This window comes from Megascapheus bottae, chromosome 17, assembly GCF_031878675.1.
Source record: "Megascapheus bottae isolate mThoBot1 chromosome 17, mThoBot2.hap1, whole genome shotgun sequence".
NCBI classification, from domain to species: domain Eukaryota; kingdom Metazoa; phylum Chordata; class Mammalia; order Rodentia; family Geomyidae; genus Megascapheus; species Megascapheus bottae.
In genome coordinates this window covers 5,425,062-5,438,656 of record NC_143525.1, presented here as the reverse complement: position 1 = coordinate 5,438,656, position 13,595 = coordinate 5,425,062, and the positions used below count along the sequence as shown (strand labels likewise).

At 39.3% G+C, this 13,595-nt stretch overlaps 1 protein-coding gene across 25 annotated transcripts in view; it reads left to right on the top strand.

Annotated features, from left to right (window-relative positions):
- Nucleotides 1-13,595, top strand: part of Ncor1 (nuclear receptor corepressor 1) — a 129,965-nt gene that overhangs the window by 26,518 nt on the left and 89,852 nt on the right. For all 25 annotated transcript variants that reach the window (XM_090349473.1, XM_090349494.1, XM_090349496.1 and 22 more), the window contains exons 4-7: nucleotides 3,444-3,636; nucleotides 8,154-8,336; nucleotides 9,338-9,451; nucleotides 12,600-12,656. In XM_090349473.1, coding sequence (XP_090205599.1) covers nucleotides 3,444-3,636; nucleotides 8,154-8,336; nucleotides 9,338-9,451; nucleotides 12,600-12,656 — 547 coding nt within the window. The remainder of the gene's footprint in view (nucleotides 1-3,443; nucleotides 3,637-8,153; nucleotides 8,337-9,337; nucleotides 9,452-12,599; nucleotides 12,657-13,595) is intronic.

Genomic DNA, 13,595 nt, shown 5'->3' with positions numbered 1-13,595 from the left:
TCCTTACAAATGGGACAATGTTCCTTCTGATGGCAGCATAGAATTCCATTGTGTATAAATACCACATCTTGTTGATCTGATCGTCTATTGAGGGGCATTTGGGTTGGTTCCATGTATTTGCTATGGTAAATAGTGCTGCAGTGAGCATGGTTGTGCTAGTGTGTTAAAGAGATAACCCTCCTCTGTTGCATTTATTCTTTTTGTTTCTGCTATTATAAGTAGATTTTTCCCCCCTTTGGCCTGTCTTGGGCCTTAAGTTCTAGGCCTTGGTGCTGTCCTTAAGCTCCTTTTGCTTAAGGCTACTGTTCTACCACTTGAGCTGTAGCTTACTTCCCATTTTTTTCTTTTGAGTCTCACAGACTTTCCAATTTGTGTTGGCTTCAAACCACTATCCTCAGATCTCAGCATACTGAGTAGCTAGGTTTATAAGCATGAGCCACTGGCACCTGGCTGTTTTTATTTTCAGATTGTTCAATGCAGGTGGACTTGAACTTGATATTTATATTTTGTAACTTTGCTCTATTTGCTAACACTTTTAACAGTTACTTTTATGGCTTCCTTATGGCTTCCTATGAGGTCACAACCTTGTTGCTAGCCCAGGCCTCTGTGCTTAGACTCCTGTGATAGGCCTGTTTGGTGCTTTCCATTGTAGGTGGGAAGACAGGTGCTCGCCACTATGCTGAGAATAAAGTTTCTGTTGTTGTGACAAAATACTCAAGATAATTTAAGAGAAGAAAGATTTCTTTTGGCTCATGATTTTAGAGGTTTCATTCCATGGTTAATTGCCTCCACTGCTTCCACTGTGCCTGTGCTTAGACAGAGCATTATGGTAGGGATTATGAGATATAGGAAAATAGTTCATCTATGATATCCGGGAAGCAAAAATAAACAAACAAAAGAGATAAGATAGGTCCAGAATCCTCTTGTGCCAAATGCATTCATTGACCTACCTCCCCCCTCTTTAAGGTGTTACCTCCCAGTAGCACCAATGGCTGTGAACTAAACCTTCAATCAAGGAGCCTTTGGTGTACTCCCTGGATTAAAACGATAGCACCATCTGTGAGCAGAAATATATTTACCTTTTCCTTTTTAACTTGAATACCTTCATTTCTATTTCTTACTCAGTGCCATGACGACAAATTCCAGTTTGAATTGAATATAAGTGGTGGAAACAGTTTTGTTTCTTTGTTTCTGAAGCTGCCTACTCCACCTTTTGAATCTTAACAACTATTTTTTTTTTTTTTTTTTTTTGCCCATCCTGGGGCTTGGACTCAAGGCCTGAGCACTGTCCTTGGACTTTGTTAAGGCTAGAGCTCTACCACTTGAGCAATAGAACTGCTTCTGGCTTTTTTCTGTGTATGTGGTACCCAGAAATCTAACCCTGGTCTTTGTGCATGCTAGGTAAGCACTCTACTACTAGGCCAAACTCCCGGCCAACTAATTTTTTTTTTTTTTTTTTTTTTTTGCCAGTCCTGGGCTTGAGCTCAGGGCTTGAGCACTGTCCTTGGACTTTCTCAAGGCTAGAGCTCTACCACTTGAGCCTCAGCACCACTCATGGTTTTACTCGTATTAAAGTAGGTACTTGATTGTTTGAGCTACTCTTCTAGCTGTTTTATTGTGGTTACGTATTTATTTTTGTGACTCATGGGGCTTGAACTCTGGGCCTGCGCTCTGTCTCTTGAGCTCTTCATCTCTAGGTTGCTACCCTACCCCTGGAGCTGTAGTCCCAGTTCCCATTTTCTTTTTTTAAAATTTTGTCAGTCCTGGGCATGAACTCAGGGCCTGAGTACTGTCCTTGGACTTTCTCAAGGCTAGAGCTCTACTACTTGAGCCACAACACCATTTCTGGCTTTTTCTATGTGTGTGGTATCAAGGAATTGAACTCGGGTTTTCATGCATACTAGGCAAGCACTCTACCGCTAGGTCAAACTCCCAGCCTCTTTTTCTTTTTTTTTGTGGGTCATGAGGCTTGAACTTGGCTTCGGCCCTGTGCCTGAGCTCTTCAGCTCAAGGCTATCGCCCTACCCTTGAGCCAAGCCTCACTTCCTGTTTTCTAGAGGTTAATTGGAGATAGGAGTCTCAGGTCCTTTTGTGCCTAGGCTTGCTTTGAACCTTGATCCTCAGATCTCTGCCTCCTGAGTAGCTAGGATTACAGGCAGGAGCCACCTCGAGTTCCCACTTCCCATCTTCTAATGATTAATTGGAGATAAGAGTCTCAGTCTTTTGTGCATGCTAGCACTGACTTTGAACCGTGATCCTCAGATCTCAGCCTTCAGTGTAGCTAGGTTACTTTTTTTTTTATTAAATTATTTATTAACGTTGATTTTTACATCATATTTTATTTTATTTTATTTATTTTTTTGCCAGTCCTGGGCTTGAGCTCAGGGCCTGAGCACTGTCCTTGGACTTTCTCAAGGCTAGAGCTCCACCACTTGAGCCTCAGCACCACTTCTGGCTTTTTTCTATGTATGTGGTACCGAGGAATCGAACCCAGGTCTTCATGCATGCTAGGCAAGCACTTTAACCACTAGGCCAAACTCCCGGCCCCTACATCATATTTTAAATGACAAGTTTAACAAACAAGTGTTCAAGAAGGGAATCTCTATTTACAGTCACTGGAACTTAGTATTTAGAACTTAATCAAAATTAGGCTAAGGGTTTGGTTACTTTTTTTGTACCAATCCAGGGACTTGAATTCAGGGCCTAAGCTGTCCCTGAGCGTCTTTTTCTCAAAACTAGCACTCCGCCATTTGATCCATAGCTCTGATAACAACACCTAGCTTCCCTTGTTTGTTTTTACTCTCTGCATGAAAAGTGGTAGTTACTCTTTTGTTTTGTCATGTGTTCAACTCTTCTGGTATGGATGTACAAATACTTGATGGATAGTCCTTGGCAGCTCTTTTTTTTGCAAATCAAAACCTGTTAAGGCTTTTATTTCTAGATTGGTTTTATTCCCTTTCCTCCCAAAGAAACTCACTGATAGAATTCAAAGTGGAGTTTGGCCTAGTGATGGAGTGCTTGCCTAGCATGCGTGAAGACCCAAGCTTGATTCCCCGATACCACATACATAGAAAAAAGCCAGAAGTGGTGCTATGGCTCAAGTGGTGAAGCTCTAGTCTTAAGAAAAGCCCAAGGACAGTGCTCAAAGCCCTGAGTTCAAGCCCCAGGACTGGCGCCAAATATTGTTCTAGCAAGGCATGCATTATTCTGGGTTAGGTGAAAAGGGATATAAATTCACTGTCCTTTTTTTTTTTTTTGGTTGGCCATGGGCTTGAACTCTGGGCTTGGGCACTGTCCCTGAGCTCTTCAGCTCAAGTCTAGGGCTCTAACACTTGAGCCACAGCACCATTTCCAAGTATAACCTTTTCGTTGATTTCAGTCCAACCAGGGAGTTGTGTATCCTTAATAGTTTTTAAGAAATTTATTTTCTTTGTATGTATTAGGCCCCAAGAAAGGAGAACTGGATATGAACAGTTTCATACAGGCCCATCCCCAGTGGATCACGAGTCATTGGAATCCAAGCGACCACGTCTGGAGCAGGTTTCTGAGTCCCATTTTCAGCGTGTTAGTGCTGCTGTTTTACCTTTAGTGCACACACTGCCAGAGGGGTTGAGGTCTTCTGCAGATGCTAAGAAGGTAAATATATTTGTTTTGTTGCCCTGTGGAGCTATAGGTCTGAAATGTTTATTTAGCTGTATTCAGGCACAGTTCCTAAAGAAAATTCACTTAAGCCAGTCTCTAAAGGTTAATGTTTCATTAAACAAAGCTAAACTGTAGAATTATGTTCTAGACTTTAAAATTAGTATTTTGACTCTGGCATGTGAAAACAATGAGTGGCAATAAAGAAAAATTTCTATTTTCTGTTTTTCCTTTTTTCTTTCCTTTTTTTTTTTTTTAGTTGTCGGTTGTGGGGCTTGAACTCTGGGCCTGGGCACTGTCCCTGAACTCTTCAGCTCAAGGCTACCACCCTACCCCTTGAACCACCCCACCACTTCTGGTTTTCTAGATGTTAGTTGGAGATAAGTCTCTTGTCTTTAGTACACAGGCTGGCTTTGAACCTGGATCCTCAGATCTCAGCCTCCTGAGTAGCTAGGACTACAGACATGAGCCACTGCGCCTAGTACAAAATTTTTCTTTTCTTTTTTTTTTTCTTTTTATTCCTATGTATGTGGTACTGAGGAATCGAACCCCAGTCTTTGTGTGTGCTAGGGAAGCACTCTTATCACTAGGCCAAACTCCAGGCCAAAAATTGTTTATACCGATTTTTTTTAACACTATAAGATGTGGCCAGAGGTATGTAAGAGTACCTGTTTTGTCAAATTCATATTGAACTTTATAGTTTAGTAGTAATTTATTCACTTGGTATATGATTGAAAACATGTTTGAGGTAAGGTTTATAACTTTTATGTAGAAAAAATGGTTCCTAATTTATGTAAGTATTTTAGACAATTTAGATTCCAAACCAAGTTTAAGGCTATCTGGACATGAATTTTTTTTTTTAAAGTAGTTGTACAGAGGAGATGCAGTTCATGAATACAATGCCTCTTGATCAGTGTTACACCCATCTGGACATAGAAGTTTTTTTTGAGATTCCTCCTCAGTCAACAGCTGGTCATGATTACATATGCATGTTATACCAGCCCTGGTATAAGCAAGAGTAGGAGGATCACAATCCAGGCTGTTGGTCAGGCTATACTAGCCCACGCATAAAGTAAGACCCTACCTTCAAAATAACCAACACAAAAAAAGGGGGTGGCATTTGAAGATACAGAGCATCTGCTTAGCAAGCATGGGGTTTTGAATTAAATTCTTTTTTTTCTTTTTTTGCCAGCCCTGGGACTTGAACTCACGGACTTGAGCACTGTCCTTGGGCTTTTCTCAAGTCTAGAGCTCTACCACTTGAGCCACAGCACCACTTCCAGCTTTTTCTATGCATGTGGTACTGAGGAATCAAACCCCGGTCTTCATGCATGTGAGGCAAGCACACTACCCCTAGGCCAAACTTCTGGCCCTCTATTCTATTTTTTTTTTTTTTTTTGGTCTGTCGGTTGTGGGTCTTGAATTCTGGTCCCGGGCACTGCCCCTGAGATCTTCAGCTCAAGGCTAGTGCTCTATCACTTGAGCCATGCCATACCTTTTGGCTTTTGGAGGTTAATTGGAGATAAGAATCTCTTGGGAGTTTTATTGTCTGGGTTGGCTTTGAAATGTGGTCCTCACATCTCAGCCTCTTGAGTTCCTAAGAATACAGGCATGAGCCACCTGGGCCCTGTGCCATTGTCGTATTTTTGTGGTACTGAGGTTTAAACTCAGTGCCTTATATAGTTTATAGGCAGTTGCTCTACTCCTGAGCCATGCCTCCAGCCTAGTTGTCTGTTATGCTTTCAAATTAGGAAGTCCCAAAGGTTTTAATAGGAATTGAATAAGTATTCATTTTAGAATAAGTTAAAGAAACTTCTAATAGATATGAGGATGTGGCTTAATGATAGAGTGCTAGCCTCAAGCAAAACAGAAGCCTGGGGAACAGTGCCCAAACCTTTGAGTTCAATCTCCAGGACTGGCAAAACAATGTAAGATTTTGAATTCATAAGTTGAATGGGGATAAGTTCTTTTTTTTTTTTTCTATTTTTTTTTATTGTAATTAGTAAAAGGGTTACATGATATTTGCCAGATGGAAGGTGCATTAATTCACATACATTGATACCCTTTCACATGTCTTGGTACCTATTCCCCCCCCCCACCATAAGTTCTTATAATGACTAGAAGTTAAACTGTTGGGAATTTTGAGATGCATTTCCCTAGGTTGTCTACAAATTTCAATCCTCTGATTTCAGCCACCTGAGTAGCTATGATTATAGTTGTGAACCACCAGTACTTCGCTTCAAATCCATTTTTTTCCCCCCCAGGCTTATTTTATTTTCTTAATATATTTTTTATTGTAATTAATAGAAGAGTTACATGATATTTGCCAGATAAATGGTGCCTTAATTCCCACACATTGATACCCTTTCACATGTCATGGTCCCCATTTCCCTTCCCCCCTCCCCCACCCCTCATCTTGTTTTTCCCTGTTCCCTATCCAATTTCAGATAACCAAATACAATTATATCCGATATATCAGATCAAATCCAATTTTTTATTTCAAAGAAATTGACTTCTTATTCTAGAAGCCAGTAATTTAAAGAATTTACATTTTAAGTCTTGGATTCAAGGTTTTCAGAGGTTGAGTGTAGGGTAAATGCAAATTCTGGAATTAAAAATGTGAAGATTTCTTTGTCACATCACTATTGTTTTCCAGTTACATGTTATCTCCATTCCCTAGAAGTTTTTTTTTTTTTTTTTTTTTTGCCAGTCCTGGGCTTGAGCTCAGGGCCTGAGCACTGTCCTTGGACTTTCTCAAGGCTAGAGCTCTACCATTTGGGCTTTAGCACCACTTCCGGCTTTTTTTCCCCCTATGTACATGGTACCAAGGAATCGAACCCAGACCTCTGTGCATGCTAGGCAAGCACTCTGCCACTAGGCCAAACTCCCGGCCCTAGAAGTTTTTTTATATTGCCTAAATGCTCTTATAGGATATAAGGCTTCTTAGAAATCTACATGCTGTTTTTTATCTTCTTCATTTAATTCTATTGTCAGGGTTATGTACCAGAGGGATTATAGTTACATATGTAAGGTAGTACATGTTATGTTTCAGCTGAAATGTCTGACCAAAGTCATTAGAACAACTATCTGTGTGTTTCTTATGTGTATTCTTGGTTCAGAATTACTGATTTTTCACAGCTTATTTTTATTTAATATCTTTTGTAATTAAAAATCTTATTTTAAAATTTATAATCTAAATATACATCCTCATTCTAAGACTGCCATAGCCTAAAGAAAATTAGTGCCTGTGTCTAAAATTTATCTTCTCTAACCTTAGACTAGAAATAGTGTTGTTAGCTGGGTAGTAGATTAAAAATTGTTTTTTTTTCTAATAGCTATTATAAAAGTGTATGGATGGGTTATAGTTACATAAGCTAGGGAAAGAGTACACTTCTTTTTGGACAGTCATCTTGGATAGTAGATTTTGAGTGCAGATATTGAGTATCACTGCTGATTTTTGAACTGTTTGAAGCTTTTTGGTTTTTTTGTGTGTGTGTGGTTTTTTTTTTTTTTTTTTTTTTTTTTTGCCAGTCTTGGGCTTGAGCTCAGGGCTTGAGCACTGTCCTTGGACTTTCTCAAGGGTAGAACTCTACCACTTGAGCCTCAGCACCACTTCCGGCTTCTTTCTATGTAGGTGGTACCGAGGAATCGAAACCAGGTCTTTGTGCATACAAGGCAAGCACTTTACCACTAGGCCAAACTCCCGGCCCCTTGTGTGTGCGTTTTTTTTTTGGTGCTGGGAGGATGGATTTTTGTTAAAGGAATATTACATGTGTTGTACTAGCCTGAGTTGCCTTTTATGAGGGTAGCTCAGATATTAAAACAACAGAATCATAGATGGTCATTTCTCTGATTTCTTCAATATGTTGGTCCTTGAAAATCCTGAAAAATAGTTTTTTCTTGTTTGAGTTGGTATTGCAGGGCCTCACAAGCTATTTTGTGCTCTGTCACTGAGCTACATCCCCTGCCCTGCAAACTTTTTTTTGCCATATTGTACTTGCTAATTTGGGTCTGCCTAAAAAGTTTTACCTAGAATAGTAGTATTTTCTAGCCTGTGTGGTAAAACCAGAAGAGTCATTGCAAATAACTTAACCTTCCTGTTATCTTCCTGTTCTGACTACAATATTGTTTTCCCCAGAAATCCTCCATAGTGAATTGGTACACTAAAGACTGATCAATCACTTGGCTGTGCCAGAAGTGTAATTTTTAGTGACTGATATACCAAAACTATGAGAGTGGTATAAACACCTGCAGGACATGTATGTAATGTGTTTGTATGTCAGCATAAGAAACTACAATTAGAAAAATAGAACACCTGATTCTTGGTCTAAGCTTATTAGGACTTCACACTTAATCAGCTGGAATTCTACCACTTAGGCCACACCCCAATGCTTTTTTTGTGTTTGAAAATTTACTTTTTCAGTAAACACTTTCTTGTGTCTGACATTGAATGCTAATGAGAAATCAGTGGTTGTCCTCAGTTTTTGTTTTTTCTTTTTTCCTTTTCTTTAAAGGATTCAGCTTTTGGAGGCAAACATGATGCTCCCTCTTCTCCAATTGCTGGGCAACCATGTGCAGATGATCAAAATGCTTCTCCTTCAAAGCTTTCAAAGGAAGAGTTAATACAGAGTATGGATCGTGTTGATCGAGAAATTGCAAAAGTAGAACAGCAGATCCTTAAACTGAAAAAAAAACAAGTAGGTATTTTTTGCTATTTAATTTATTCTACAACGTGGCTCTCCAGTGAAATTAGTTTTATCCATTTTTTCTGGTATATTGTTTGGTTATATGATCTTTGACTATATTAGATGATACCCAATTTGCTGTATAGTACACTTTATATTCCATTGGTAGTTTATGTCTACCAGTTTATGACTATCCTTATAATTTGGACTTTTTCTTATTTTCCATTTGTGAAATAGTTTTTGTGTTTTAATTTGCATTTTCTTGATTAAGAATGAGCCTCAGCGTTTACGTTTTGGTTTATTTCCATTTCTTAGTTATATTATTAAAGTCTTCTATATTGTCTTCTTTTTAAGGCTTCCTAAAATTCATTGTCAGTTACATATAGAGTAAATACTGCTATTGTCTCATTTAATTTTCCTTAATAGCCCCCCTTTTTTTGGTCAGTTCTAGAGCTTGAATTCCGGCTGTCCTTGAGTTTTCTCAAAGCTAGAGCTCTACCACTTGAGAGCCACAGCACTACTTCCAGCCTTTTCTATGTATGTGGTGCCAAGGAATCAAACCCAAGTCTTGCTAGGCGAGCACTCTACCATTAGGCCATGCTCCTGGCCCTCTTGTTAATATTTTTACTTCTTTTGTTTTATATTTCTTAGTTGAAATCAGGGTCTCATGTTTGCAAGGCCAGACATGATAGTGCTTTTCCAATAGCATCAAATGTCCATTGTGATAGAAGTCCATTGGTTTAGTGTTTTGCTTTAAAGATGTCAGAATTTAAATACTAAACATTATTTTCCTGTAGCATTATGTCTGTGTATCTATCGATTTTGTTTTTTGTTTTTCTGTTACTAGTTAAATGTTTTCATTTGAGCCTTTGGTTCCATAAAATTCTCATAGATTAAGTTGTTATCACATAGAATTAGCAAGCAGTGTTAGAGAGCATGTGTTATCTCTAGCAATTAATTACTGGTGGGGTGATGTGCACAGATGTCTGACTCTTCTTTTCTGGGTCTCTTAGCAACAGCTTGAAGAAGAAGCAGCTAAACCTCCTGAGCCTGAGAAGCCTGTATCCCCTCCTCCAGTGGAGCAGAAACATCGCAGTATTGTCCAAATTATTTATGATGAGAATCGGGTAAGCTTATGCTGTCTCTTTCAGCACAGGCTGTTAAACCCACTTGACTACTTTTCCTCTATCCAAACAAATTGTAGTTATATTAAAACTTGATTTCTATTTTGTATTACATGTTATATAAAACTTAAGAGATAAGATTTAATCAAGTAATTATATTAAGTACTGATAAGCAAATTTGATAGCATAGAATATAAAGTGTCCATTTTGTTCTTCATGAACATTTAATACCAAAGCCTAATAACTTTTCAATACAGACAGGCCTTTGGATCTGGAAATTAACTTCATTATGAGCTTCTAATTATGATGGATTCCTTGCTGCAGTTGAATTTCATTACGTAAAGTTCAAGGTTGTCTTTGACGTGTCTAGGAAGACTTAGTTAAATCAATTTCTTTTTTTCATATTCTTAGTTAAAAATACTTAGGGATTTAGGAAAACCAGTCCTCAATTTCATGAATTATTTTAGTAATGTGAGTTTCTGGCCAGATCCTGGCTAAGGAACTAGCAGTTAAAGGGAAAACTGATTTCACCTCAGTGTAAAGAAAACATTTCATCATAGCTGACTGGCAGTAGGAAGAAGTCTTTAAGAGAATTAGGCTTCTTACTAACAGATAATTAGCAGATGAAAGTTGGGATTGTTATTCAAGTTTACTTTTTAATGAATTGATTCATCAGAGCTGATTTTACACAGCCTATTACATAATAGCCAGCTCTGAAAGGTATTTGCCTTAAGAAAAGCAACTGTTGGTGGGGAATAACTTAGTGGTAGAGTATAGGCTAGGCCCCCAGTTATCTACCCCCAGCACCCTGACGGTAGAGTGGAGGTGGGAGGGGGCAGGAAGAAAGAGGGAGGAGGGAGAAGAAAAGCCACTGATGGGCAAAGCCTGGATTCAGATATATGCAGGTATGTCTGTAGATAGGTAGATAATTTGAGTCATCGAATTAAATATCATTGGCAGGCAAAAATACAATTAATATTTTCTTGACTGGGCTCAAAATTGATCCAATTTAGGGCCAGAACTTTGGCCTAGTGGTAGATTGCTTATCTAGCATGCATGAAGACCTGGGTTCAATTCTTTGGTACCACATACATAGGGGGAAAAAAAAAAGCCAGAAGTGATACTGTGGCTCAAGTGGTAGAGCTCTAGCCTTGAGGAAAAAACCCAAGGACAGTGTTCAGGCCCTGAGTTTAAGGTCTGGACTGGCAAAAAAAAAAAAAAAATTGATCCAGTTTATAAAATAACTGGAAGGATACAATAAAGATAAATCCAGTGAAAGTGGAGGACTTTAAGGTACATGAATGAGGACTGCCCTCTCGTTCATACTTTAAGGAACAATATAGCCATGAGTAGATAGGTATTTCTTTGTTTGGAGCAAGATAGAAATACACAGTATTATTTCAGTTGGTATCAGTGCTTAAATTCAGGACCTTAAATTCTGGCTTGACTTTCTTGATCTTGTTTGGCACTCTTACACTTGAGCCAGGCCTCCAGTCCACAGTTTTGCTGGTAAGGGCTAAAATTTCACACATTTTCCTGCCTTTGTATGGTCCTCCAGTTCTCAGCTTCCCAAGCAGCTAGGATTATAGGCATATGCCAGTGTGTACCTGGCTCAAAATTTTAAGTTTTATAAAAGATAGACTTAAAAAAAATGAGGTAACAGGTAGTGATATATATGGTTTTTTTTCTCAAGGCTAGAGCTCTACCACTTGAGCCACAGTACCACTTCTGGCTTTTTTTTCTGTGTACGTGGTAGCGAAGAATCGAACCCAGGTCTTCGTGCATGCTAGACAAGCACTATACCAGTAGGCCAAACTCCCGGCCCAAATTTTTTTCTTTTAATTTTCACTCAAAACAACTGAAAGAAAAAAGATTCCCTTTTTTATCCCTTCAGAAGTATGTCCTGTTGTTACTCAATTGTTCCTGCTTTATTTTTGCAGTTCTAGAATGGTAGCTTGGTCTCCTACCTGGTAGGAAGATGAAGATTCAGCTATGCCTACAGTACAGCGCTTCACTGCTTGCTTGGTGCCCTTCTTTCCTTATTATATTGCCTTTTATATAAAGATCTCTACTACTTGTTGAGGTTTTATTAATGACTAGCCTTATTTATTTCTATACCATTGGCTGGAGAGAAGAAGTAATGAAAAAAGTACATTACTCTCTTCTTTGTAATAAGGAATTAAGCTCAATGTGGCTTAAGTGATGGTAGCAACCATTATCATGTGTATGTCTTTCTTTTATTTAGAAAGTTAGTAGGAGGAAGAAAATTGCCCAAAAGAGACTGCTAATTTTAAGGTTGGCTTCTTGAGAGAAAAGTTAACTTGGTTCAAATTTAAACTTCAGACTAAGTTTATTTAATCTTTAAACAGTCTCCAGGATGATTTTTTTTTTTTTTTTTTTTGCCACTCCTGGGCTTGAGCTCAGGGTCTGAGCACTGTACTTGGACTTTATCAAGGCTAGAGCTCTACCACTTGAGCCTCAGCAAAAAGCTAGAAGTAGACTCTAGCAATAGAAAAAAGTAGCAGTGACAAAGCTGAGGAAGAGCACTCAGGCCGAGTTCAAGCCCGGGTAGTGGTGTACACACACACACACAGAACATGTGTCAACCTGTTATATAAAAATATTTGGAGGAGTGCCTAGGAGTTTGGCCTAGTGATAGAGTGCTTACCTAGCGTGCACGAAGACCCTGGTTCAATTCCTCAGTATCACATATACATAGAAAAATCCAGAAATGGTGCTGTGGCTCAAGTGGTAGAGCTCTAGCCTTGGGAAAGCCCAGGGGCAGTGCTCAGGCCTGGATTCAAGGCCCAGGTCTGGCAAAAAAAAAAAAAAAAAAAAATTGGAGGGGCCGAGTGATAGAGTTCTTGCCTAGCGGGCACGAAGACCCAGGTTTGATTCCTTGGCACCGCATACATAGAAAAAGCCAGATGTGGTTGTGTGGCTCAAGTGGTAGAGGTCTAGCCTTGAGAAAATCCAAGGACAGTGCTCAGGCCCTGCGCTCATGCCCAGGATTGGCTTAAGGAAAAAAAATTGGAAATTAGGATACATTTAGTTGTAGATTAGACTTGGATAAATACCTTTATAAATAGTGATTCTTCTTCAGGTAATACAAGTTTTAATTAAATAAAATTAACAACATCTTTATCCCTAGAAAAAAGCAGAAGAAGCTCATAAAATTTTTGAAGGCCTTGGCCCTAAAGTTGAATTGGTAAGAAATTTATATTCTCTTTTCCTAATGCCTTTTTTTTGGGGGGGGGGGGGCGGAGGGGTATAGTAGTAGTAATAGGTTTTTCTTGGGATAAAGTGGACTATGATACATTTATTTTGGTATAAGAAGGATGTAGTTTGGTAGACACATTTTGTGAGAGCTTGGACTCTGGGCTTTGGTGCTATCCCTGAACCTCTTTGTGCTTAAGGCTAGCACTCTACCTTTTGAGCTTCAGTGCTACCTCTCTCTCTCTCTCTCTCTCTCTCTCTCTCTCTCTCTCTCTCTCTCTCTCTCTCTCTCTCTCTCTCTCTCTCTCTCCCTCCCTCCCTCCCTCCCTCCCTCCCTCCCTCCCTCCCTCCCTCTCTCCCCCCCCCCCCCCCGCCCCTTTCTCTCTCTCTCTCTCTCTCTTTTTTTTTTTTTTTTGTTCTGGTGCTTGAACTCAGGGCTTGAGCACCTTATTTGGACTTTCCTCAAGGCTAGTGCTCTACCACATGAACCACAGCACCACTTCTGGTGTATGTGGTACCGAGGAATCAAACCTGGGTCTTTATGCACACTAAGCAAGCACTCTACCACTACACCAAACTCCCAGCCCTACTTCGAGTTTTCGAGTGATAAATTGGAGATGAGTGATAAATTGGGGTAGGGAAATGGGGACCAAAACATGAGAAAGTGTATTAGTGTTTGTGAAGTAATGTACCTTCTATCCGGGAATATAATGTAACCCTTCTATTAATTACAATAAAAAAAGAGTCTCATGGGGACTTTTTGCCCAGGCTGGATTTGAACCATGATCCTCAGAACACAGCCTTTTGAGTAGGATTTCAAACTAGAGCCACCAGCACCTAGAAAATTTGTTTTTTGTAGAAGCATCATCTTGAGTGTTTTCCTTGAGATAAAGGGAAAATTAATGGAAATTCTTTATACCATACTTTCAAA